This window comes from Hypanus sabinus, chromosome 3 (genome assembly GCF_030144855.1).
Source record: "Hypanus sabinus isolate sHypSab1 chromosome 3, sHypSab1.hap1, whole genome shotgun sequence".
NCBI classification, from domain to species: Eukaryota; Metazoa; Chordata; class Chondrichthyes; order Myliobatiformes; family Dasyatidae; genus Hypanus; species Hypanus sabinus.
Window position 1 is genome coordinate 65448098 of NC_082708.1, and position 25692 is coordinate 65473789.

Here is a 25692-nt window from a genome sequence, read left to right on the forward strand (position 1 = left end):
GTCCCATGCCCACTTCTTTGTTGTCCTGATCTCTAGAGCTTCGTTCTTTAGCCTCTGCCTACGGTATATGCAGGTAGGAGAAGGACAGCCAAGTGATCAGGTTCACTGAAATGCATTCTGGGCATAGAGCATTCCAACTAGGCATTCCTTACCTAGTTCCTTGCCTAGTGTTTTGGGACCTTCGGTGCTACAGGTTATATGCTAATAGTAAATGGGCAGGTTTTTCTTCAAGCAAGCCTGGTTGAACTCTGATTATGATTTGAAATGCTTCTGGATAGATTTCCTTGTTTGGTGATGGCATCATATCTCAAGTGCTCGAGAACTCCCTAGGTAAATAGAACAGATGGCATTAGGTGTTCAAGATCAGAGGAACACATGTTCAACAAAACTGGCACATTGGCACACAACCAAGAGTTTATCATGAAACACACCTCCACCTTTTGCCTTTCTGAATCAGCAGTTCAATTCATACTGTGAATCAAGAAGCCTTCAGGCTGTTTCTGTACAAGTTGTACAAGATATTGATGAGACCTAATTTGCAGTATTGCATCCAATTCTGATTACCTACCTACAAGAAAGTTATCAATAAGATTGAAATAGTACAGAGGAAAATTACAAGGATATAGCTGGGAATTGAAGACCCAAGTTATAGTGAAAGTTTGAATAGGTTAGGAATTTCTTTCCACAGTGAAGGAGAATGAGAGGAGTTTTGATAGAGGTGTAAAAGTTATGTGGTGTATCAAAAGGGAAAATGCAGGAAGGCTTTTTCCACTGAGATTAGGTGAGACTAAATCTAGAAGTCATAGATTAAGGGTGAAAAGTGAGAACTTTAAGGGGAACATGGGGAACTTCTTCACTCAGAGGTGATGGGAATGTAAAGTGAGCTGGCAGTGGAGTGGTTGTTGCTGGTTCGATTTAAACATTACTGTAAAGTTTGGAGAAGTACGTGGATGGGAGAGGTATGGGGGCTATGGTCCAGATACAGGTTGATGGGACTAGGCTGAATAATAGTTCAGCATAGTCTAGATTGGCTGAAGGGTCAGTTTCTGTACTATAGTGTTCTATAACTATTATATTTACATTTTCAGAAAATCAGCTTTTTTCAGCCTTGTATCTTAAATTTCTCGTATCTGTTTTTGTGTCTCTCTTCCAGATTTTATGGTCTCCATCTTTATATATCTCCTCTGGACATATCTTTTGTTATTCAGTAGCCTTTGAAGCCTCTTGTAGCCATCATGTAATCTCCTTTGGTCTTCACCCTATCATGGATCCTTTGGCCATTTCTAAATGGCCATTGAACACTACCTCATCATTCCTTTTGTCTGCACAGTACTGCTGCCACCCACAACAAATTTCACATTTATCAGTAATTTTGCGGCCCTCCGTTGGTTGGGATAGACCATGGATATTGCATCCTAGCTGTCTACATGATACACAAACCAGGGTAGTATAATATGGAGAGCAATTTGTTGCCCATGCATCAGCCTTCCCCTCTCCATGCAGCTGATGAATTCAAAGGAACAGCAGAGGCCAATACAATTTGCATCGCAGGAGTTGCCAGTCAAAGTTGAACCCAACGTAAGACTGCTTTAGGGACTCCTGCTCCCGATTTTTCCTGGGGGTTGTGGTGAACTACATATACCTGTCTGGACATGCCCCTCTGCTGACTGCTCCTGTGGCTCCTCCCACAGACCCCTGTATAAAGGCGATTGGATCCACTGCTCCTCCCTCAGTCTCCAGGATGTTGTGTGGTGGCCTCTTGCTGCTAATCGTGGTCTCTTGCAGCTAATAAAAGCCTATCGTTCGCCTCCCATCTCCAAGAGTTATTGATGGTGCATCAGGGGTTTACTCCTGAATCCTTCCCCATGACTGGCTATAGCTGCAAGGCAGTGGAGGTTTGGGATCAAAGCTTTCCTTTGCCTAGGCGCACTGTCAACCACGGCTGACAGGCTCCATCTGCCTAAGAAGTCTGATTTTAAGGTGTATCTAACCCACATTTGCCTCTTCTCCTGTCAGTAGAACAGTTCTGTCATGCTTAGTAGCTAAGCTATATGTGAAGGCCAGGAGCTGAAGTTGCTTGTCAGAGACTATTTGAGACGCACACCACTGAGAACATTTAATAGGTAGTGGACCATATCCCCACTACCTCCCCTGGTTATAACAATCTTAAGGAACCTTGTCAGTAATAATGTAATAGAGTGCTGTAGATTCCTCTGAGTGAGGAACACACATTCAGGATTCCTGGAAGCAGAACCTCTTTGTATGTTTGTACAAATTTTCTAAGTTTTGAAGCAATGTTCTTTCATGCTTCTCGAGTAATGATTTCATGCCAGGTCTGTCTAATCCCCCTCAAAAGACAGTTCCACCATCCAAAAATCAGGTGAACCTTCCAGAATAACACACTAAATACTGGAGGAACTCAGCAGGTCAAGCAGCATTAATGGGGCGGAATAAGCAGTAGACATTTCAAGCAGAGACCCTTCACCAGGACTGGCTGGTGAAACTTTCAAGATTAAAGAGAAAAAAGATGAAAAGGATGTTATATTGTTAGAATAAGAAATTCGAACTTATGTTAATTTCTATGCGTACTGCAAATTCATTCCACACCATACACTATGAAAGCAATACACAATGTTTAGTTAAACTCATGATAAAAGGTTTAAGAGTTTGAACAGAAAATCTTTAACTAAAATCTTATGTGTCAAACTGGGGCCTGGAAAATAAATCAGGATTCACTGAAGTTACAATAATTTGATGTGATGCTGCAATAGGAAGCGATGCATCAGTGCCCTTGAGTTCTATGGAAAGCAACCTCTCATTGCTTCAGGAACCTTTCCAATGCATCGGGTTCAAGTCCGTAAGAAACAACAGCGAAAAAATGGCAAAACCGATCAAGCTTCAGCAATCGGACTGAGGAAGTGTGAGAAAGGCTGCACACCTGCATTTTAGACAGAGGTTCCTTTATTGAAGCAAGAACTTTCACTAAACTGTAAGTGGAGACGACAGTTTAATCAATCTTCTTTGCAAAGAGATTTCAGAAAGACCGATCATTCAATTTCAGAGGACCAGGTTCTGAAGCTTGTTGATTAGTACTGATGAGACAACGGTGTTGCTTAATGTTTACTTGGAGCCGAACTTTCCGCTGACACCAGGGACTTTCAAAACGCAAGGAATTGAAGCAAATACAGCATTCTCTGATGATATTTATTGACGAAAGCCGGTAATAAAATCTATCTGCAGCAAAAGTCAGGTGCCAACCAAATAATTTATGCAATTAATTTTCAGTGAAGTAAGTGCAGACTGCCTGGGAAAGACGCTTGGGAGAGCGGTTACCACGGGAACAGTGGTTTGGGGAGCGCTTCCGGTGTGAAAGGTCGGAGGGCGGTGGCCGTGTTGCGGGTTCGAGAAGATTCTGCGTTTGCTAGTGAGAGAAGGGGGAAAGGAGCATTAACATGTCAGAGATTGTCTGGAGTTGTGTCCGAGACACTGAGTGACAGCGCATCTGTTGGGACACCATGTTCGGGTGCCTGGTTGCAGGTCGATTGGTAAGTTTATTTTGGAATTTCTTCCGTGCACTATGTACATTTTGGCGTTAAAATATTATTTTTCAAACCAAATAGTTTGACTCTGGAAAGCAACATGACATTTTCAGTTGGTGAGAAGTAATGCGGGGAATAAAAGGACCGATTGGTTTAAGTTCAGTTTCTGTGCCCTGCATTATTGTGGGAACGGCTTGGCTTGTGTGGTCAGGGGATTTTGTTTGCCTTTTATGTCCTTGGTTTGAAGTCATCAATCAAATCCTCGGTCTTGCTGATGATGAGTGGGCAATGTTGTTGCAACACCACTTGACCGGCCTTCTTGTCGCCGTCTGACAATGACAGGAGTATCGGTGAATTTATAGCTGGCGTTCGAGCTGTGAACATAAGCGCAGCGAGGGTAGAGCAATGGGCTAAGCACGCATTCTTGGTACATGGGCCCAGGTTTTTGAAGCTTGTCCACTAGTACTGGTGAGACGATGGTGTTGGTTAATGTTTACCTGGAGCAAAGTTCTGCTTTTCCAGTGCTGTATGTGCGGAAGTAACTTGTCAATAAGACAGTAACTAGGTGGGAAAGGTGGGGTGATAGTTGTGGGGTTGACGGTGAGAGTGAGTTTCATAAGAGGTGTTTAGAGACTAATATTTCTTTTCTGAGGCATGCTGCCTAAGTTTAGTGCAGTATTCAGGATCTGAGCAAAAGAGTGAAGGTAATTTCCTCACTTTCCTATTCCATGCTTAATGTCAAAAGTGGCTTTCTTTTCAAATTACTTTTAGCAATAAGTTATGTAAACAACATTGTTCCTTTACTGTTTAAGAAAATGGTTCATCTGGATGCAAAATAGGAAACCTTATATGTTGCCATTTAGAACTCCTTAATAGTTGAGGTGAATAGGGAAAGCATTTAAGAGAAAGGAGGATGCAACACAGAAAAGAAAAAGACTATTTATTTATCTATGTATCTATTGATGTTATCAAGCTTAACCATCTAGCAATACAGAATGGAGTAGACCCTTCAAGCCAAGCTGCTCTGGCAACCCCTATTAACCCTAACCTAATCCTGGGACAATTTACAACGACTAATTAACCTACCTAATATGTCTTTGGACTGTGGGAGGAAGCTGATGCACCCAGGGAAATGTCATGCATTCCACGGAGATTATGTACCATCTGCAGATGGTGTCAGAATTGAACTCAGAACTCAGATTCCCTGGACTGTAATGGTGTTGTGCTAGCATAAAAACCTTACATAATGGGGTGATAAAATAAGATTTAACGGTTCATTGTGAAAAAAAAAGTGCTCTTGTCTCTGTTATAACTTGGCCATAGTGAAAATATTATAATGTATCTTGGGCTTCTGTTTTTTTGATGCTATTTATCCATTAATAGTGTTTCTCCTCAATAATCAGGTGCAGACAGATGCACAGCAAGTTGCAGAGGGGAAATTTGTATTTAATCTTCCTGATTATGAGAGCGTCAATCATGTCGTGATCTTTATGCTGGGGACAACACCGTTTCCTGTAGGAGCAGGAGGATCTGTCTATTTTTCTTACCCAGACAAGTGTGGGATGCCAGTGTGGCAATTACTAGGATTCATAACTAATGAAAAACCCAGTGCAATATTCAAAATATCACGTTTAAAGACACGTAAGTAAAAGTTGGCTTTCAAAATAGTCTCTTTTATTATTGAGTATGAGGGAAAAGACAGATTCAAATATTGAAACAAATCTCAGTAACTATGGAAGTATTTTAATTATTTAGATTTTAAATTAAACTTTAAATATTAACTGCAAATGCAGCAGTCAATTTACACACAAGGTTCTACTTGCAGTGATGAAATAAATATTTGATCTTTGTTGCTGAACTGTGTTGGGACTGACATCTTTCATGTCCTCCTGAAATTCGGGCATGCCTTAATGTAATAGTTTATCATAAAACGATCTGCCTTAGCAAAACTGCTACTGACTCTTTGTACTGCTATGATGGTTCAAGTATCAAGTACTCAGAATGTGGCGTTTCAAGTCAGAGTCGCTAGGTTCTGTGATAACGCAGCCATTGACTTTTGAGTTACAATATCACTACTCAAACTAGTGTGCTGAATTGGGCTGCTGCCAGAATCTCCACCATGGTTTGAAGGTGCCACCATTCACCTGACATAATCTCTCTTTCTGACTTTCATCTTTGAGACTAATTGTGAGGTTGAACAATGACTGTACCATGGGCAGTGAAGTCTGAAGGTCCTTCATCAGAAAGCCCTTGACAGAAAGCAAATCTAGAGTAGACTCGTCTTTGACAAAGCTTCCATTGGCTATCTTTTGGTATTCTAAGACAACATAGAATAGTACAGCTTAATATTGGCCCATTGGCTGACAATATTGTGGCTACCCTTTAACATCCCCAAGATCAATCTAACTCCTACCACATAATCCTCTATTTTTCCTACAACTATATGCCTATCTTAAAATTTCTGAAATGTTCCTAATGTATTTGGCTTTACCACCACCCTGGCTGTGCATTCCAAGCACTTGCACTTCATGTGTTTAAAAACAAATTCTTACATTTCCCACACCCCCCACTTGCCTCCAATCACTTTAAAAGTATGTTCTCTTACGTTAGCCATTGCCATCCTGGGAAAAAGGTCTAAAGAAGAAATCCCTAGCTTGCTCAACCTTTCCATATAACACGTGTAAAATTTAAAAAAAACTATTAAGATCAAAATAAATAATTGAAAATCATTTCAAAATTTTAACAAAATAGGAACATTGAGTTAAAGCAAAATCATGCAAAACCCTAAGCTTCCTCTCTGCCTTTTAACCTTCAAGTTCAAATTCCCCAGTGAAATCATTGGGGATTCTAATCCTACACCAGGTATATCATGGTATCAGATCTTAATGTAATTCCTCCAGCGTTACTCATCTTTGGTATAAACCTGTAGTCAAACATAGTACTATAATGGATTCTACCTGCAGGCTTTGCTGTGTAATTTGTTAAATTTATAGTCTAACTATATTGTGCTTAGAAATAATGTTTAAACACAATAATTATTGAATACAATTGTACTAGTGTGCAATTTTTGCATGTGTGGTTTAATAACAATGTGCTAATAACTTCATTGGAAAAGAGTTTGTTGTATGCTAGAGTGTTTTATTTGTGCATATCACCATGCAGAAGAAGGGAGCCAACATCCTTTTGGGACAATGAATATTGCCCAGACACAGTCAATTGCCCAAATTGGGATCTCTGTAGAGCCCATGGAACTGTTAACACAGCAGACTCCAGAAGCAAGTGCATCTGTATCGACAGTTGATTCATTTACACAGGTATGTGCAGAAACAAGAGTGTTCAGAGTTTAGAAAAGTACTGTAAGTAAAAGAGTGGATTTAGAGGAAGAAAATGAGCTGAATATGTATCAGAACATTTCAAATTCGAAAAGTCACTGCAAAATGACTATCTATACTTCTAACTGCTCATATTCTAGATGAGAGAGAACCACAGACATATTAATAAAAGCAATAATATTAATAATACAATAACAAATATAATAGTATTAACCTATTAAATGCTAGAAAACATGAATTTTTGTGCTGAGCTTAAAAGGCAGATGCAACAGCCATGTGGATTATGCCATGTTTTGTTCATTTTTTTTTAAGTTACTTTGGTAAATTCAGTCTTGCATTTATATCAGCTGGGGCAGTAAATTGCATAATATTTTACTTCCTGTTTTTAAAACAAAATTTAGTCTCAAAATTGATTTAACTTTTTTGTTTGGCTGAAGTTTTACTTTTGCGCTGGAGCAAACAATAGCTATTATACCAATGACATTTTTTTTGGCGTTTCTTCAGTATAAAAGTACTTTGAATTCCAAAAAATGCTTTTGATAATTTGAGAGATGAGGAAGATAATTGTTTATAGTTGTATTGATTTAATCTGTAATAGATTTGTGATTACAGTTATAACTTGTATCACTGTAGATTTCTTCTTGGGTACAATAGACTTTCCCTTAAGCATTTTGGTTGACTCTGATTTAATCGTTAGACTTCTGTCCTGGCCCTCCAGAAGTCAAACAAACAGGGTAATTGTGTAAAATGACCTTAAAATTGTGAATATGTGTGTATGGCTCATGAATCTTTATTTTTGTTAAAAGAGCCAGTAATGTTCTTGTCTCCCTCCTAGTCCAAAATCTAGAATAGAGTAATTTTGGGGAACTTAGTTCCATTTTGGGTTAACGGATTTTTTTTAAAAAAGATTGTCTTGATGTAATTTATGTGTAAGTTAATTGGTGAAAGAATCGTAAACTGTTAGCACATATTTTGTACTAATTTGTATCATTCATGCTTCTGAGTATTTTGTAGCTCGAATTCAGTAGTGTCTGTTCCCTCCCTAAAATTATAAATTGAAAAAGAACCAAGTTTGAAAATGTCTCTTGAATACTGCTGGTAGTATTTTAATTGTAATAATTTTTGAATTTTGTGTTGAATACTGAATTTCAGAGTCTAACTGTCCTTTAATTTATGTTTTCAGTTTACGCAGAAGATGCTAGACAATTTCTATAATTTTTCATCCTCTTTTGCACTGACCCAAGATCGGATGATTCCAAACCCTACTGAGATGTTTATCCCTGCGAGTGTTGTCATGAAATGGTAAATATACATGTCTGTGGTTAACTACTTCCAATGACAATTATTGGATGTAGTGCTGGGTTGAGAAATGGCAGATGGTGTTCAGTTTGCAAAAGTAAAGTGTGAAGTGATTCTCTTTCAATTTCTCTATCAGCTCCTTCCACTTTTTCCAAACTCAAGGTGTAGCCATGGGCACAAGCACAGGCCCCAGCTATGCCTGCCTTTTTCTTGGCTACATGGAACTGTCTATTTACCAACACTGGTAACGCTCTTCATCTCTTTCTGTGCTCCGTTGATTGCATTGGTGCTGCTTCCTGCACCCATGTTGAGCTCATCAAGTTTATCAACTGTACCTCCAACTTCTGTGCTGCGCTCAAAATTTAATTGGTCATCTCTGACACTTCTCTCCCCTTTTTCAATTTATATCCATATCTGGATACAGATTGTCTACTGATGTCTTTTATAAATCTAACTCTCCCAGCTCTCTTGACTGTACCTCTTCTCACTCTATCACATAAAAATGCTATTCCTTTTTCTCAGTTCTTCTGTCTTTTCTGCATCTATTCATCTATTCTCAGAATGAGGCTTTCCATTCCAGAACATGTGAGATGTCCACCTTCTTTAAAGACCAGTTTTTCCCTTCCTCTGCCATTGATGCTGTTGTAACCCCCTGCCTCAGGCTCGCTCAGCTCATTTCGTCTAGGGGGAGCAGCCTTCGGCCCTGCCAAACTGGGTAATCAGCTGGTGTGGATGCTGTGTGATGTCCCCGCCTCACCCAAAAACAGACAGTACACCATATGCGATTAAATGAGTACAATTTATAAAGGTTACTATAACTAAGTGATTAATAACGATACAGTATATATGAAGAGAAAATTAAAGAAAAGGCGCCAAACTTATCAAAGTCCAAACCACTTCGTGCACAGCCGTTGGAGCTCAATTTCTGAAGTCTTCTGGCCACCATTCGATCCCCTCCGAACTCCTCGACTCGCAGCTCAGGACCCTCCGAACTCCTCGACTCTCCAAACAGCTCAGGACCCTCTGAGTGGTCAACCAAGCACATCTAGCTTCATCCCCCCCCCCTCGGAGAATCTCCCGGCCTCGGACCCCCCTTTGGGGTCCGATCCTCGCCCAGCTTAGAGCATTGCGTCCTCTCTCTCGACCCCTCGCGCCGATCTGCCCAAAAGCCCGTCAACAAAAGCTTACAGACTCAGAAGAAAGAACATTAATCCCCATTTGGTTTACAAAGGAATACCATTCTCGGGATCAGTAAATTAGCATTCCTGCTAGTTAACAAAAAGAAACCCTTTCCCAACAGTAACAAAGAAAAAAGAAGAAACCCCCTTTACACTGTTAACCCCTCCCAACTGATAACCCACACCTCCATTTCCCAGACATTCACTGTACCACCATAAAAAGGGTAGGAATTGTCCTTGGAGCCCTTACCTAAGAATGGATGTGATGGCATTTGAGAGTGTACAGAAGAGGTTCAGGAGAATAATCCTGGAAATTAAAGGGTTAATTTTTAAGGAGCATTTGATGGCTGTGGACCCGTATTCAATGGGGTTTAGAAGAATGAAGGGAAACCTCATTCAAACCTATAGAATATTGAAAGGCCTATAAAGAGTGAATGTGGAGAGGATGTTTGCAATACTGGGAACATCTAGGACAGGGGTACAGCTTCAGACTACAAGGACACCCCTTTAGAACAGAGAATGGGAGGAATTTCTTTAGTCAGTGAATCTGTATAGTTCATTGCCACAGATGGATGTGGAAGCCTAGTCATTGGGTATATTTTAAGTAGATATTGAGAAATTCTTAGTTAAGTTCTTGGTATCAAAGGTTACAGGGAGAAGACAGGAAAATGAGGTTAAGAGGGAAAAGAATTGAGCTGTAATTGAATAACTGCAGACTCAAAGGGCCAAATGGCCTAATTTTGGTCCTATGTATTATGGTCTTATTAGTCAGGAGATTAAATTCAAGCCATGAGGTAATGTTGCAACTGTAAAACCCTGGTTAGACCACACATGGAATAATGTGTTCAGTTCTGTTCACCTCATGAAGGATGCGGAAGCTTTAGAGAGGGTGCAGAGGAGATGTAACAAGATACTGCCTTGTGCATGTCTTATGAGAATGAGTTGATTGAGCTCAAGCATTTCTCTTTGGAATGAAGGACTTGATCTAGCTGTACAAGATGATAGGAGGCAGAAATTTTTTTTTCCCAAGGTGGGAAAGGCTAATATGAGTGGGCGTAATTTTAATGTAATTGTAGGAAAGTGTAGGGGGAATGTCACAGTTAAGTTTTTTTTCCACAGAATGGTGGGTGCATGAAACGTGTTACCAAGGGTGGTGATAGAGGCATATATGTTAGGGACATTTAAGAGGCTCTTAGATGGTCACATGCATGATCAAAATATGGGAAGGAAGGATTAGATTGATCTTAGAATAGGTTAAAGCAGTGGTGCCCAACCTTTTTACATTCCATGTGTCAATTTTTTCACGCACGAGTTCAGATGCACCATACAACTCTTGTACCCCCATTCAAATCTTGTAAAAATATGTTAATATAGACATATTTAGCATTTTTATATGATATATTGATTTAATATAAAACAAGATAAACATTACCTTAATGAGGCTTTTAACAAATATAATTTTGTCTTCTTTTGATTTTTTTCCTTTTTCTTAATCACATATTCTTTCCGTAACTCAGACCCAAGCACTAGCTTCAGTTTTCCTTCTATTTCAGTCTGATGTTGTGTTTTATAGTGCCTATTAAGATCATGTCTCCTATTATGTGAGAAAGTGTTTTCACAAATAATGCACAATGGTTTTCCTGACAGACCCGCTATAAATAAGAACTCACTTTCCCACTGTTCATTACTGTCACGCTTACTATCACTTTCTGCTTTTCTTTTGCTCACTTTCTTCTGCTGTGATGGGTAACGGAATGTAAAAACAAGGCTTAATTTTTGAAAAAGTACAAAACTGCAGATGTTCACAAAGGATGAACAAAGCGCAACTCCGTAGCACATGAGTGTCGATTGTAAACTGACTGGCAAAACACTGTGATGTACTGCTGGTGCAGACGCCTGGTGCCTCAGGATCAAACAAGTATCAAACGTGTATTGAACAGATACGGAATGACTGCAGAACAAAAGCCCTTCTTTCCTAGTTTGACTCATTGAACATTTTTTTTAAAATTGAAAGCAGATTAATGTGAACGAAGATAACATTCACCAAAAAATGTACTTGAAATAATAGAATCGCTAAAAATAATTGCTAAGTTTTAGATTTATTCTCAGTAAAACCCATTTCTAGCTCTTAGCTACTTGAATTCCTGTTACAGATTTTTTTTCTACAAATCAGTTTTTGGTTAATACTTTTGCATGAGTAGGCTTACTTTTTTTATTATTATCACTGGGTGCAATGCGCCACTTCTAATCATCCAGTGTGTCGCTTTTGGTGCATGCGCCATAGGTTGGCCATCCATGGGTTAAAGGTTGGCACAACATTGTGTGCTGAAAGACCTTATACTGTGCTGTAATGTTCTATGTTGAATTGTTATATTCTTCTTCTATGGCATTTTGATCAAATTGCTAGTTTTGAAAAAAAATTTCCATCCCTTGATCCAGTCAGTGTACATCAAAAGAATCAAATATTTCATTTTAAAACATTTTAAAGTTCTGTACCATGATAAGATATAAAAGCAAGAGTAGGCATACGTGCACCCCTCAAAATCTATCTCTATTCAATAAGCTTATCTTTCTCAAGTTTTACATTATTTATCATGGCACTTCATTCCCTTGGTGGTCAGGAATTTATTGACCTCAGCCATGAATACACTCATTCCAAGTAGTCACAGCTGCCTGAGTAGAGATTTTCACAGTTTCACAGCCTCCAGAATTGTTTCAATTCTAAATGATCACTGCTCACCTCAAGACAACAGACAAAATATTAAGAAGCATACAATAATAATTTGACTTGTGAACTGATCTTTTTAACTTTAAATCTCTTCTGATTTTGATTGTAAGACTGTTGTGGAATAAGTGTCCAGTAACAGTAACTAATTGAAGATATGTATCAAGCTTAACTAGGTTCAACAAATCTTTTTGTTACTTCAGTTAGTGGCAGCTTTATTATCCACACTGTATTTGAGGATTCTCCCTTTGGGGCTTTGAGCTAGAGATTTCTGCAGCCTTGTGGAGCTCACTGATGATGATGGCTGGTTCCTTGCTTGTGAAGATCAGGAGGGAAGAAGAGTCCTCAGAAGCAACGGCACGATCATGGTGACTGTAAAGGCCACTCCTGGATCTGCAGACTCTGGAGCACTAGGGACACTGAACAGATGGGGTGCTGGCGCTTGGGTAGGAGGATCCTTCCTGCGTCTCCTCTTCTCTTCAGCAGTCGTTCTTCTGGATTGTTCAAAATTCTTGGCTGCCCCAGAGCAGCGGTTTCTGTCGCTAGCCAGCTGCTGCCACTCATTGACCTCAATGTTTGCCTGAGAGCGCTGCTGCTGAAGTTGGTCTTTGTACCTCTTGCATGGGGTACCATGATCTCTCTTGCCCTGAAAGAGTTCTCCGTAGAGTATTGCTTGCGTTATGCTGGAGTTGTCCATGTCAGATGTGGCATGACCAGCAAAGTGGCTTCAATACTTGGAAGTTGAGCCTTCTCCAGTGAAAGCTCGGTAATGCCTTGATATTGTAGCTGGTTCAATACTGTAAATGTCTGATATTCCTGTTTATGATCTGTATTTTAACCTCCATGTGCCATTCACATATCTTTCTGTCCTCTAGAACATAGGGAACATCAGACTGCTTGGTGATTCTGCTCATGGCCCTGGGTTAATCTTCCACTCACAATCTTAACATTAATGGATTTGATCAGCAGTTATTTCCAATAACTTAAGGATCTTTTTAGAAACCTAAGTGATAGTGGAATGTGTCCATGAGGTTGTTCCTAAATGGAGATAAATTGGAAGATTGTATTAATTGATTGGTGTGTGATAATTATTGTATTACTTTCATATTGACTTTGGCAGGTTGACATATATTTAAGATGTCTTGCTGAATACCATATCTTTGTTGGTACTAGCTACTTTACTAAGTAGATGGTTTGATTGCTATTTTACAAGAAATTTATTTCTTGTGGGGGTGGGTTGGGGGGAGGAAGAAAATTACACATTATCCATCTCAATAACACTTTATCTGTTCTATAAAAACAAATGTGGATTGTAATGAGCACTTACTTGGACCTGTTAAGGTATTGCAAGTAGACAGCTGATTTGAAGTCTGATTTCTGTATTGACAGTGAAATACTTATTACTTTTTGTCAACCAGCGATTAATTGATTTTAATTGTGTGCTTTGTACAGAAAAACAAGAATTCCTGGCAAATACTTCTCTTACTCTGTTATTCCAAAAACATATCAGATAATATTTGCAGTATTTGAAAGATACTACAGGAAGAGCGAATTATAAAAGCCAAAAACGACTGACTTAATCTCAGCAGTTACGCCAGGAAAACCGATGTAATCTTTGATCCTTATTTTGCTTAGTTAATTATGTTATTAATCCCTGTGTTTTCTTTTTTTTCCATTTATCAGGTATGAGAATTTTCAAAGAAGATTGTCCCAAAACCCAAATTTTTGGAAATCATAAACTGTATGCTGCAGAGATGAATTGTAACTATCAATGTTGTTCATCTGTTTAAACCATTTTTTAACAAATCTTCCCCAAAATGTCACTCTGAATACAAATTTGCATAGTAATCAAGTTGGTTTGTAATTTATTTTGGAATACCTGTCATGTATATATTATAATTAGTAAGAAACTTCTAAAATTGTGTTTGAACTACAACTTCTATTTAATGAATTTACTCTGAATTGGAATTCAGCAGCTGAAAATGCTTAGAAGCTCAATCACAATAGTGGCATGAATGGGTTGTTAGTCATCTGGAATGAAATTCAGAAATATAACTCTCAAAGCAACTATGATTTTTTAAAATATTGTAGTATCTAAAATGCTTTCTGATTTTTTGCTAAAGTCAATGGTGTGTATAACTTATGAAGACTTGGCTGTGTTTCAATGAACACTGCTTTTTTAGTTTAAATTTTATGCTCTATACTGATAACCTCCATTCTAGCATTCTAGTCAGTTATTTACATGAAATACCACTTTTTTCCTCTATTTTCAACTTATAGTTACCAAGGTAAAGAAAAACTGAAAAATTGGATTGCAAGATATTCCAGTGCTTAAAGTGCATTGAGGGACATTCATATGTTTCCATGAATCAAGGCCAAACATCTCAAATTTCAACATCAATCAAACCTCAAAATTCTGAAGCAGAAAGTTCCATTATGATAAACTTTTGTGAAATTTTGGTTGTAACTTGCTGGGTGGTATTTTGTGACAGTTGGAAGTCATGAGTTGAATATGGTTCAGTATGCTTTTGTAGAATAGTGTCAGTTGTATATGGAGTAATATGCTTTTCCTTACATTGATAGGAGTAGATGGAGTAACGCAAGTAGAAGATGATCTGTCTGTCTCTGTACTTGCATACCCAGGTCCTCTTCAAAACAAAGTGTATTGCAAGAAATGCTGAAGAACATTGTGAAGAGACTTGTGGATGGGAAAGGGGCAGGTTGTTGGAGAAAAGGCAGAAATTTGATGGTAAAGCTAACCACAGAATCAGTTATGTAGAATTCATGAAAGATTTGTGGCAATGGAAACTCATCAATGTAATGAACACCGTAATGCAGCCCATTGAGAAATGAACAACATATATAGTCTTTAAAATTGATGGATGGTACTTAATGTAGTGTTGACTGACTGGTACTTAATATAGTATTTACCCTAAGATAACTAAATTTTTGCCTCGAAGAGACTGTAATCATCTGTATAAGTTGAAAAGCTACCAATACAGCTGTTAGTGGGGCAACAAGAAAGCTTCTTTTGCAAATTCTTCAAGTACAAATCGACAACTGGATGGAGGATCTGAGTTGCATGAATAGAAAATTATTCCAAATATAACTGGGATACAAGAACTATTTGCTACTCTAATCAGTTGAAATGGAGGCTTTTTGTGCAAAAGAATCTTCATTTCAGCAGGTCATTTCTGAAACTGGAAGAGAATGACAAATGGTGATCCTTCTCAAGATCTTCATAATTTTAATCAAAAATAGTAAGTGATGCTGGAAAATAGTTTATAACTAAGCATTTATTTGGATGCACCATTAATTATTCAATTTGGTTAAAGCATTGCTTTTAATATTATGTTTTTTTATTGAGTTCATCGTCTACTAATGGGTTGTATGGGGGAGAAAAGATATTTTTTACCACTAGGTGTATTTTTCAGCTAATTAGAGTGTAAATATTTGCCTCCACTTTGAAATCTGGCACACACTACAAGATGATGAGAGCCAGTGATCGTGTGAATAGTCAGAGGCTTTTTCCCAGGGCTGAATGGTTGCCACAAGAGGACACAGGTTTAAGGTGCTGGGGAGTAGGTACAGAGGAGATGTCAGCGGTAAGTATTTTAGTCAGAGAGTGGTGAGTGCATGGAATTGGCTGTGGGTAACAGTAGTGGAAGCAGATACGATAGGGTCTTTTAAGAGGCTTTTAATTAGGTACATGGAGCTTAGTAAAATAGAGGGCTGTAGGTAAGCCTAGTAATTTCTAAGGTGGGGACGTGTTTGACATAACTTTGTGGGCCAAAGAGCCTGTATTGTGCTGTAGGTTTTCTATGTTTCACTTCAGCAAACAGTTGTTGATACCAACTAGTTTGTTGAAGTGTGTGCCAGATTTCTACCGCCCATAATATCTCGCATTGTTCCTCAATCAAAAGTTCATCTGAAAAGGACTAGCTTTATTATTTAGATGATAACCCCTCATTTTAGACAGCTCAAGCAGCCAGAATAATAATTTTCTCCATTGATCAGTTCCCTTAATATTTTGGAAGATAATTTCAAAAACAACTCATCCTTAAAATTTAGGAGCTACCTCTTGTGTATATAAAAAATCTCAAACTTTATCTCTTAGTTTCCTTGTGTCATCAGGGTTAATCTATGAAAAGAGAAGTGAAAAAAATCAATTGCTTTAATTTTCTATTAACTTGCAATTATATAAACATAATCCTCCTTTCACAACTTTATTTTCATGTGACACATGAAATGCTGGAGGAATTCAGCAGGCCAGGCAGCATCTATGGAAAAAGGTACAGTTGAAGGGTTGTCGACTGTACTTTTTTTCTAAAGGCGCTGCAAGTCCTGATGAAGGGTTTCAGCCCAAAATATGGACTGTGCTTTTTTCCCCATAAATGCTGTCTGGCCTGCTGAATTCCTCTAGCATTTTGTGTGTGTGTTGCTTGAATTTTGAGCATCTGCAGATTTTCTCTTGTTTATTTTCATGTGAGTTTTGATTATCAACTAATATCTGATGTAAGGTGCCTGGTTCTTCCTCCTGCTTCCTGTACTTTTTTTTGTTTCTGTTGAATCTATTCAGATAATGCCACCTTATATACAAGTGCTACTGAAATATATTTTTTTAATCTTAAGTGGTGGATTTCTTCCTATATAGTTCACAGTAGCTTCAATTGTTCCTCCCTCTTTACTGTAGTTATGACCTTAACCATTTTTTCCTCTCTTCAGTTTGGAATTATAATAAGGTATATATTTGGGGACGGACCACTGATGGAAGCCTGAGTACTGATATCTACGTAACCGGAAGATGTAATTGGGATGAATGTGCTGCAGGGACAATCAGTGCAGACTAAGTTGGAAAAATTCACATTTGGCATCTTAGTGGGATTTGCGAAGTGGTAACTTCATGAAATACCGCCACCTAGTGCAGTGGTTTGTGTGAAGCAGTACAGAATCACAGGAGGAGATTCAAGTTTCAGATACCATCGAGGGGTTGCTAAAACAAGGTGTGATCAGGCATGCAACCTCACGGTATAACAGTCCTGTTCAGCCATTAAAGGGATCAGGCAGCTCCAGTCACTGATAAGCTGAAGTCCAGGGGTGCAGAGCAGTTGCCCTGAACCCAGTCACAGAACAGTTCTGCAGCAGCAGGGAGGGTGTGCTTCCAGCCAGCTAGCTGAAATCGTGGCACGAGTTGCCTCTGCCACCTGAAATGGATCAGCTGCACATACAGTATATTCAGTCTCTTGGGCAGTGGCAAGTGGGAAGGATGTGTGGATGATAGGGTAGCTGATACAGGAGAAACCCCTGTGTTAGCAGCCACTCTCACAACAGATCTGGGAAGCAGCCCAATGATTGGAGATTATTGCTTTCCATGTAGACACCCAACAGAAAGACTCCTTGCTGTCTATCACTTTTAATAATAAAGTGGACCAGTTAGAGTGAGTAGATCTCTAGCATTCTGGAATCCCATGTGGTGGGACAATGGGCATATAACATATTAATGCCACCTTTGTATGTGGTTGCATCAGGTTGTGCATTGGAACCTAAATATGTGGGCACTAAATACCAGTATGTGCCGAGATTCTATCTATCCCTGATGGGGCCTAGGTGTGCAACAAGAATTAGCTGGAGCGAGCTGGGGAGGTAAAATAGAAATTGGGACTGTAGGGAGGGTGCCCCTAACAGTAACCAGGAAGAGCCTAGTCATCAGATGTGAGGTGCTCTCAGGACTGCTGTACTTGGTGCAGGTGTGACCCGTCCCTGACTCCTCCAGTTTGGCAATCACCCAAGCTGTCTTCAGATTCATCTGGGGATCTAAGAGGGGATCAGATTGGTCACAATGCAAAACTTCCTGGATAAAGGGGCAAAAACATACCCAATATTGCCCTCACCCTGATGACCACTTTCCTGTGTGGCTTCATCAGGCTGTTCATGGAACCTAAATACATGGGCACCAAGTACTACACCATGCCGAGTTTCTATCTGTCCCCTGTGTTGAGAAGGATGGGTCTGGGTAGGGAGCCACACCACATCCCATCAGATAGTTGAGGCCGCACTACCTGTCCTTGGTGGAAAAATTCTTCTAGACCAGTGTTTCCCAAGCTTTTTCACTCAACCCCCCCCCCCCCCCCAAAGCACCTTCATACTTGCCAACTACTCTCTTAGGTACAATATACTTTCCGGAACCCCCACAGTGTAAAAACGTGTACCATATGCTTTCATGAGAAAAAAGATTCCCCTTTAAATTTTTATTTGTCTTTAAACCTAGCTTACATAGTACCTGTGTGCTGTACAGCAGCTTCAATATCAATGTGATCCTTGAGCTTGATGGTTTTAGTAAGAGTTGAAGTTGTGACAGCAAAAGCCTTAAGACCCCACGCATAACAATGTCCAAGCAGTTTCTGTCTTTGTGAGAATGTGGTTCACTGCACTGAAGCCTCTTTCAACTGGGTAGAAGGATGGAAATGCAATGAAGGGCAGTTTGGTTCTTCTCCAAAGACCAGGAAATTTTGTATGACAGTATAGCCACATACCCCAAAGGCTAACATTTTTGAAAAGCATTTTTTTTACTTCATCATTTTGAATTTTGATATTTATTTTCTTGCAAGCTCTCTTCCTGTTGCACACCTTGTAATGCAAGGGGTTTATTATCCATTCCAGGATTTCCAGATCATTCAGATCCTTGAATTGATTCTAAAGTCCTTCAGTGACTAGGTGTAAGCAGTATTCTTGCAAATCACCATCTCTGAAAGAGGGTGCTATACTTTCCATGCAGGGAAACTGTGAAAACATTGTTCTCCCAATGTTTTGCTTGCATATTTCCAATTTTCCAATAAAAGTGGACAACTCACTTTTTGCCTGGATTAAATTGAAATTCTCACCCTGCAGTTTCATATTTAGAATGTGCATTTTGTCATACAGATCGGCTGAGTGTGCCACATCTGCACATCGAAGTTCAATCTTCTTTCCCATGCTTTTGTCGACATTAAGCAAAGATTCAATCAATATTTTAAAAAATCAAAGAAATTTTTAAGGAGCAGCCTTTTGACAGCCATCACACTTCATTGTGAAGTAGTTATCTTGGAATAACTGGTGAAATATTCTGCTATTTAATGGATGAACTTCAATTTTGTTGCTAGCAGATATTACAAGAGTCTTGCTTGACGAAAGTCACTAGCTTAGGTTTTTGACTGCAAAATGTTGACAATGAATTCCACAATGGATTGCAAACAGACTTGGAATTTCTTTTTCATTAATGCCACTAAACCAGCAAGGTGAACTGTCATATATGGTGCTCCATTTGTTGCACAGGAGATTACATTCCTAATTGGAATACTTTTATCCTCAATATACATTGTGAGCTCAACATAGATTGATTCTCCATTGATTTATTTTTAACTTTTTACATTTTTGATAAATCGTACATATGCCATTAGCAATGCCTTGTTGTCTTACACAGTTGACTCATCCAGTTGTATCCCAAATTCTGTTTTTGTAGCTCTGTGCATAGTTGATGATCAATATCTTCACTCATTTCATGAGTACAATGAGCTACAATGTTATTACTCAGGAGTAGTAATACAAACTGGGAATGCCTATCGGATGTTGACGATGACAGCAAGTTGACACGAATGGGATGATGGTAGTGGCATGCAAAGGAATGGCAAGGTAAAAATGAAGACAATCACATCAGCACAAATTATGTTTATGAAGATTCAGATTGGAATCTGAATGTCGGGATAGAGCTAGTGTTCGGCAAGCTACCTTTATACTATTCCAGTTAGCACGATTAACCAATCATGTATGGTCTCATGATCCCCAAAGATATCCCTTGCATATGAAGCTAAGGTCACTTTGAACACCTCAAGAGGAATCCTCGAGGTTGGCAGGTTCACTGGCTCTGTTTCACCATTTGGTTTTTGTGGAGAAAGTTGAGACTGTAGAAAAAGTTGAGAGGGTGTACTTGACTTACCAACTGTTAAATTGCATTAATTTATTCTGTGCCATGAGTCTATGGGAAGTTTTGGGCATCCCGAGTAATGTCTGGTTGGTAAGATTGGATGAGACTGCTGAGTTTCAGATGTGTTGTGATGATAAATGCTCACTCTCTGCAGAACTATGGTTCTTCCTGTGTTCCAGTGCCTCATCATTTTTTTTTTGGGAAGTGCTTGCTCAGGTCTCATGCCTCAAGTTAGGTTGCTGCTTTCCCTCCCCCCCCCCCCCCCAAGAATCTTGAATGTTCCACCCCCCCAATTTCTGTTTTCCCCTAATGCCCCTTAGGACACATAACCACCCTCTTTGGAATCATTGTTCTAGCCCAACACCTTTGACCGCTAGTCCATCAGGCAGTGGTCAGCATGAAATGTCCTGCAGACACTACAGCAGAAGGACTCGAAGGACACCGTGGAGTGGTTTGCTGAGCAGAATATCTAGGTAATCTGACAAAATGCCTCACCAGGTCTCACCAACACACATCAAGACCTTGCCTGTGAGGGCCCCCAGTCAGCTCCTTCCTGCATATCCAGAACATCACTCCTACAATATGTTGTAATGACTGTAGTGGGGGAGAGACAGCAGCTCACCTCATTGTGGACTGTAGGTTTGCGAAGTGGGTGTGGAGAAAGAAGAAAGGGCTTATGTCACAGTTCATTCCAGACAGCTGTGTGACAGGACTCTGAACTATGGGCCATTCTCAGGAACATGCACAGCAACAAACATCAAGTGCTGTTGGTAGATTATCAACTCGGTGAAAAGCACTCTTTGGTCTGCTTGTCACTTGTTGGTTTACCAACACATCGAGATTTATGTGGAGGAATATTGCTGACAGGCATGTTCTAGGCTGCAGGAGTAAGTACTGAGCGACACACTGAAGCTTGCTGCAACCACCACAGGAGCTCAGTGGGGAAGGACCACAGTTGTATGGTTTTTCTCCTGGAGATGGAGGGGTCAGGGATAGTGAGAAAGCCACTCTATTAGTACTGTAGTGGTGTACCACCCTAGAGTGCCGCATGAGTGGTAGCAGTGCTAAAGATGTACATGAATGCAATAGAACAGGACGGAAAGCATTGACTATGAATGAAAAGGCATTGAACAGGTTATTCTGTAAATATTATAATAATTTTGATTTTAAAATATCTGTCATCTGTTGTGAAGGATGAGTCTAACCCTGTTACCACACAATGTCCCAGTTAGCTGGACGTTGTCATACTACCTGTGTATTGTGGAAAAGTTTTTCTGGACCAACACCTTTGATCACAAGTGCATGGAATGTCCTGCAGACACTGCAAGAGAAGTACTCAATAGATACAGTGGAGTGGTTTCTTGAACTGACTGACCAGACCATCTGGTAGAATGTGTCACTAACAGGGAGACACTAAGATCTTGCCTGGCTGGCAGTGAGATGGGCCTCCAAGACAGATCCCTCCTGCATGCACGAAGCATCATTCCTACAGCATGCTGCCTGCAGGATTACGAGTGAGGAAGAGGCTGTAGCTCACCTCTTTGTGGACTGTGGGTTTGCAAAGAGGGTATTGAGAAAGATGAAAGAGCCTGTGTGTGTCATGATTCATCCTGAGCAGCTGCATGGCAGGGAACTCTGGTCTACAGCTGTTCCTATGGACACACATGGATACAAACCTCAAGTGCTGTTGGCAGATTATCAACTGAGGGAAAGATTCTGCTTGCTCTGCTGTCACATTGAGATGTCCGTGGAGGAATGTCGCTGACTGGCACATTCTGAGCTGCAAGAGTATTTGCTAAGGGACACTCAAAGGCTTGGTGGGGAAGAATCACAGTTAGTGCACTTACCCCACTGGAGAGGTTGGGGGAGGAACCCCTCAAATATTATTATTATTATATTCCCCCCCAGAGTTCCACACAATGCCAATATGTACCAAGACTTCTGCCTGTTTACCCTCCCACTTTAGAATTATATGGACCCAATCCAAGAAGTCCCTGACCCTGGCACCTAGGAGTCAATATATGACTTATCTGTGTATCTCTATCATGCAATATAATCACCCAGTGTGAGAGATTTCATTAAGAATTAATGAAGAGTTGGGAAAGTAGAATGTAGGCATAAAGATAGGCCATTTGTCCTTTGAGCCTGCTCCACCTTTCAATATAATCAGTTTCGGCTTACTCTACGTATTCTTTGATCTCTCTACCTCTAAAATAAATAAATAACTCCTCATTGAATACATTTAATGATTTGGCTTCAACTGCATTGCAGTGGTCGTGATGCCACAGGTTCATAAAATACATTTATTTCTTCTTATTCATAACTGGCTTATCCCTAATCCTTACTGCCATTAGAAACTTACTCTTCCATCTAATCTTCCAGTCCAGTTAGAATATTATAGGTTTCCCCGCTCATTTTTGTATCCTGTTAGTTTACTGAGAGTCTAATTAATCAAACCTCCGTACATGTATGTCAGTCCTACCATCTGAGGAATCTTCACTGAACTTGCTCCACAACCAGACCCTAACAAAGGTTGTCTTTTCAAGTCTCTACAATTGCAGCAAAATTCCCTGCTTTGACACTCTCACTGAAGATATAATCAAATGTTTACCTTCAGAAATACGTACAAGACAACCTGGTCCAGTTGCAGCTCCTTTCCCAATCTATTCCAATTCAGATGTGATTTTTCTGTTATTGCTACTAAAGTTGCAGAGATCTTACAATACTAATGTAAGATCACTCTTCTAGAGAATCAATCTGCTAAAAGCACCTGGAGTGGATGGTGATCCTGGCTGTGTCTCTAGATCCTGTATAGATCAAGTGACGGAGGCATTTGCAGACATTTTAACCTCTCCCTGCTTCAAGGAGATCCCCACCTGCTCTAAGAAGACCACTATCATCCCAGTTCCGAAGAAAACAAGTCATTGTGCCTTAATGACTACAACCTGGGAGCTCTTGACTTCCAGCAGCATGAACACAGGAGATTCTCGAGATGCTGGAAATCCAGAACAACACACAAAATACTGCAGGAGTTAAGCAAGTTAGGTAGTTGATGATCATTGATGAAGGGTAATTTCCAAAGATGCTGCCAGACGTGCTGAGTTGCTCTAGCATTTTGTGTGTTGTCCACCATCATGAAATACTTCGAGAGACTAGTCATGGCACCCATTAACTCTTGCCTCACAGACAACTTTGACGCATTACACTTTGTTTACTGCTGAAGCAGGTCTATGACAGATACCATCTTCCTGGCCCTTCAACTAATCTTTGCAGCATCAGGACAGTAAAGGCACTAATGAAAACTATTATTTATTGATTACAGATCCACTTTCAATGCAGAGTCATCGCTGGAGTCCTAAACCTGGGTCTCAACACCTCCTTTTGCAACCTGATTGTCTTTATTAACAGGCCACAGCAAGGATATGCAACAATACTTTCAATATGATTATCCTTAACACTGGTGCCCAACATGGCTATATCCAAGGCTGTGTGTCCAGTTTCTGCTCGAATGATACCACCATTGTGAGTGGAATTCCAAGTGATTTGAGTTGGGGAACAGGAAGGTGATAGCCTAGTGACATAGTGTCATGACAAGAACCTTCCTCTCAATATCAAAACAAAAGATCTAGTCATTGACTTCAGGAAGGGGATGGAGCTGTGCACATTCTCCTGCTTATATCAACACTGCTGAGTAAGATTGGTGAGAGCTTACATTTCTTCGGAGTGAACAGCAATAGCCTGTCCCGTAGACATCATGATGAGACAAATAAAATTTGTCATGTCCCTTGTTGATGCATCAGAGGAAACATCCTATTGGGTAAAGATCCTACCCAACCTGGACATTCCTCTCCCCTCCAATCGGGTAGAAAATATGAAAGCACGTATATTGAGGCTCAGTGTCAGCTTCTAACCCACTGTTAGTAAGCTATGGAACAGTTCAATCAGTATAAAATTGACTGGAACTCACAATTTGCCTTATTGCAGCCTTCCATTGTATTTTCTATCCGCATACACTTTCCGTGTATCTGCAACATTCTGCATTCTATTATTTACCTTGGGCTACTTAAATACGCTATTTGTAATTAAATGATCTTTATGAATAGCATGCAAGACAAGTTTTTCTCTGGGCCCCAGTACCTGTGACAATAATAAATTTACTGAAGTAGATAACCTCACATTTATCCACTTTATTTCCTATATATCATTACCTCTTCCCTCAACCTGTCCTCGGCATTTTTCAAAATGCATCAGTCAACCACGCATATGCAATTATTAAATTTAATTCTCTGATCCAAATAATATACACTTGGTGGCCACTTTACTAGGTACACCTGTTCACCTTGTTAATGAAAACATCTAATCAGCCAGTCATGTAGCAGCAACTCAATGCATAAAATCTTGCAGACAGGTCAAGAGGTTTAGCTGTTCAGATCAAATATCAGAATGGAGAAGAGATGAGATCTAAGTTATTTTGACTGGAATGATTGTTGGTGTTGGACAGGGTGGTCTGACTATCTCAGATACTGCTGATCTGGGATTTTCATGTACAACAGTCTCTATAGAGTTTACAGAGAATGGTGCGATAAACAAAATCCAGTGAGCGGCAGTTCTTTAGGCGAAAACGCCTTGTTAATGACAAGTCAGAGGATAATGGTCAGACTGATTCAAACTGATATGACAGTAACTCAAACAACCACGTGTTACAACAGTGGTGTGCAGAAGAGCGCCTCTGAATGTATAATACATCAAACTGAAGTGGATGGGCTACAGGAGCAGAAGACCACACTGCGTTCCACACTTGTACATAATGGTGGCCACTCTGTCTATCGTAAATTACGTCGGAGCAGTGGCGACAGACAAATGACTGATTCAATAGCTGCTGGCTGCAACTGCAAGAGGGACCCGTTTATTCCTACAACAAACCAGTCGAGCAGCGTCTATGGGAGAAAGGAAATGTCCGTATCCAACATCAAGACGAGCTGTTGCAGATTCCCGTCGTCTATCGATTCTCATCCGTTCTTTAATACACGTATTGCTCACTAATCTGACTGCATTTTGCATCGGAACAGTGGAGAAAAGCAAATAACTGATCTATTATCTATTACATCTACCCGGTTCCTCTTCTTTCCTTACCGCTTTCCATCAGTCTGTAGTGAAAATAGTTGGACGATGATTTGTTTTGTATTCGCCACATAAAATAACCACACAGATTAATGTTAATCCACAAGAAAAAGAGACTAATTTGTGGATGTTGACATTTATTACTGGAGTTGCAGGTAAAAAATATCCTCTGACGGTGGTCCGGTAGACCTTATCGACAAAGTATCATAACTACTGCCTGCAATAACAGAGCATGCATTAAAAGTAATACATTTTAATAGTGCCATGTTTACTGGAGTTTCTTGAGCTTATTACGGGACTTTATCAACGCTGAACAGAGGCGAGATGTTTCAGCTGCGAACAGTCGGCTTGAAACCTACGTGAAATTTTGGGGACCCACAGCACAGGCATTGTTGTAGAGTTTCCGGGTAAAGTGTGTGTGGTGGTGGTGGTGGTGGTGGGGGGGGGGGGGGGAAGAGACACGCATTTTTGCAGGTGAAAATTCTTGCCTCTAATAGCGACTTCCTACTAAATTGTTTTTTTTTACAATTTTCAAGAC

The 25692-nt window shown here is 39.9% G+C and overlaps 2 protein-coding genes across 3 annotated transcripts in view; both read left to right on the plus strand.

Moving 5' to 3' along the window:
- Window positions 1-3359: 3359 nt before the first annotated feature.
- Window positions 3360-25345, plus strand: hikeshi (heat shock protein nuclear import factor hikeshi). Of its 2 annotated transcripts, none has more exons than XM_059964583.1 (5): window positions 3360-3545; window positions 4943-5180; window positions 6702-6853; window positions 8055-8173; window positions 23356-25345. In XM_059964583.1, coding segments are annotated over exons 1-5 (540 nt in total). In that variant the 5' UTR covers window positions 3360-3515; the 3' UTR covers window positions 23357-25345. The 2 variants fall into 2 exon arrangements, with proteins under 2 accessions (XP_059820566.1, XP_059820565.1); XM_059964582.1 differs by lacking the exon at window positions 23356-25345 and adding an exon at window positions 13757-16704.
- LOC132391407 (coiled-coil domain-containing protein 81-like) overlaps window positions 16854-25692 on the plus strand; it is a 90101-nt gene continuing 81262 nt past the window's right edge. Inside the window, exon 1 of the mRNA XM_059964581.1 lies at window positions 16854-19741. The gene's annotated coding sequence lies outside the window, so the exon portion shown is untranslated. The remainder of the gene's footprint in view (window positions 19742-25692) is intronic.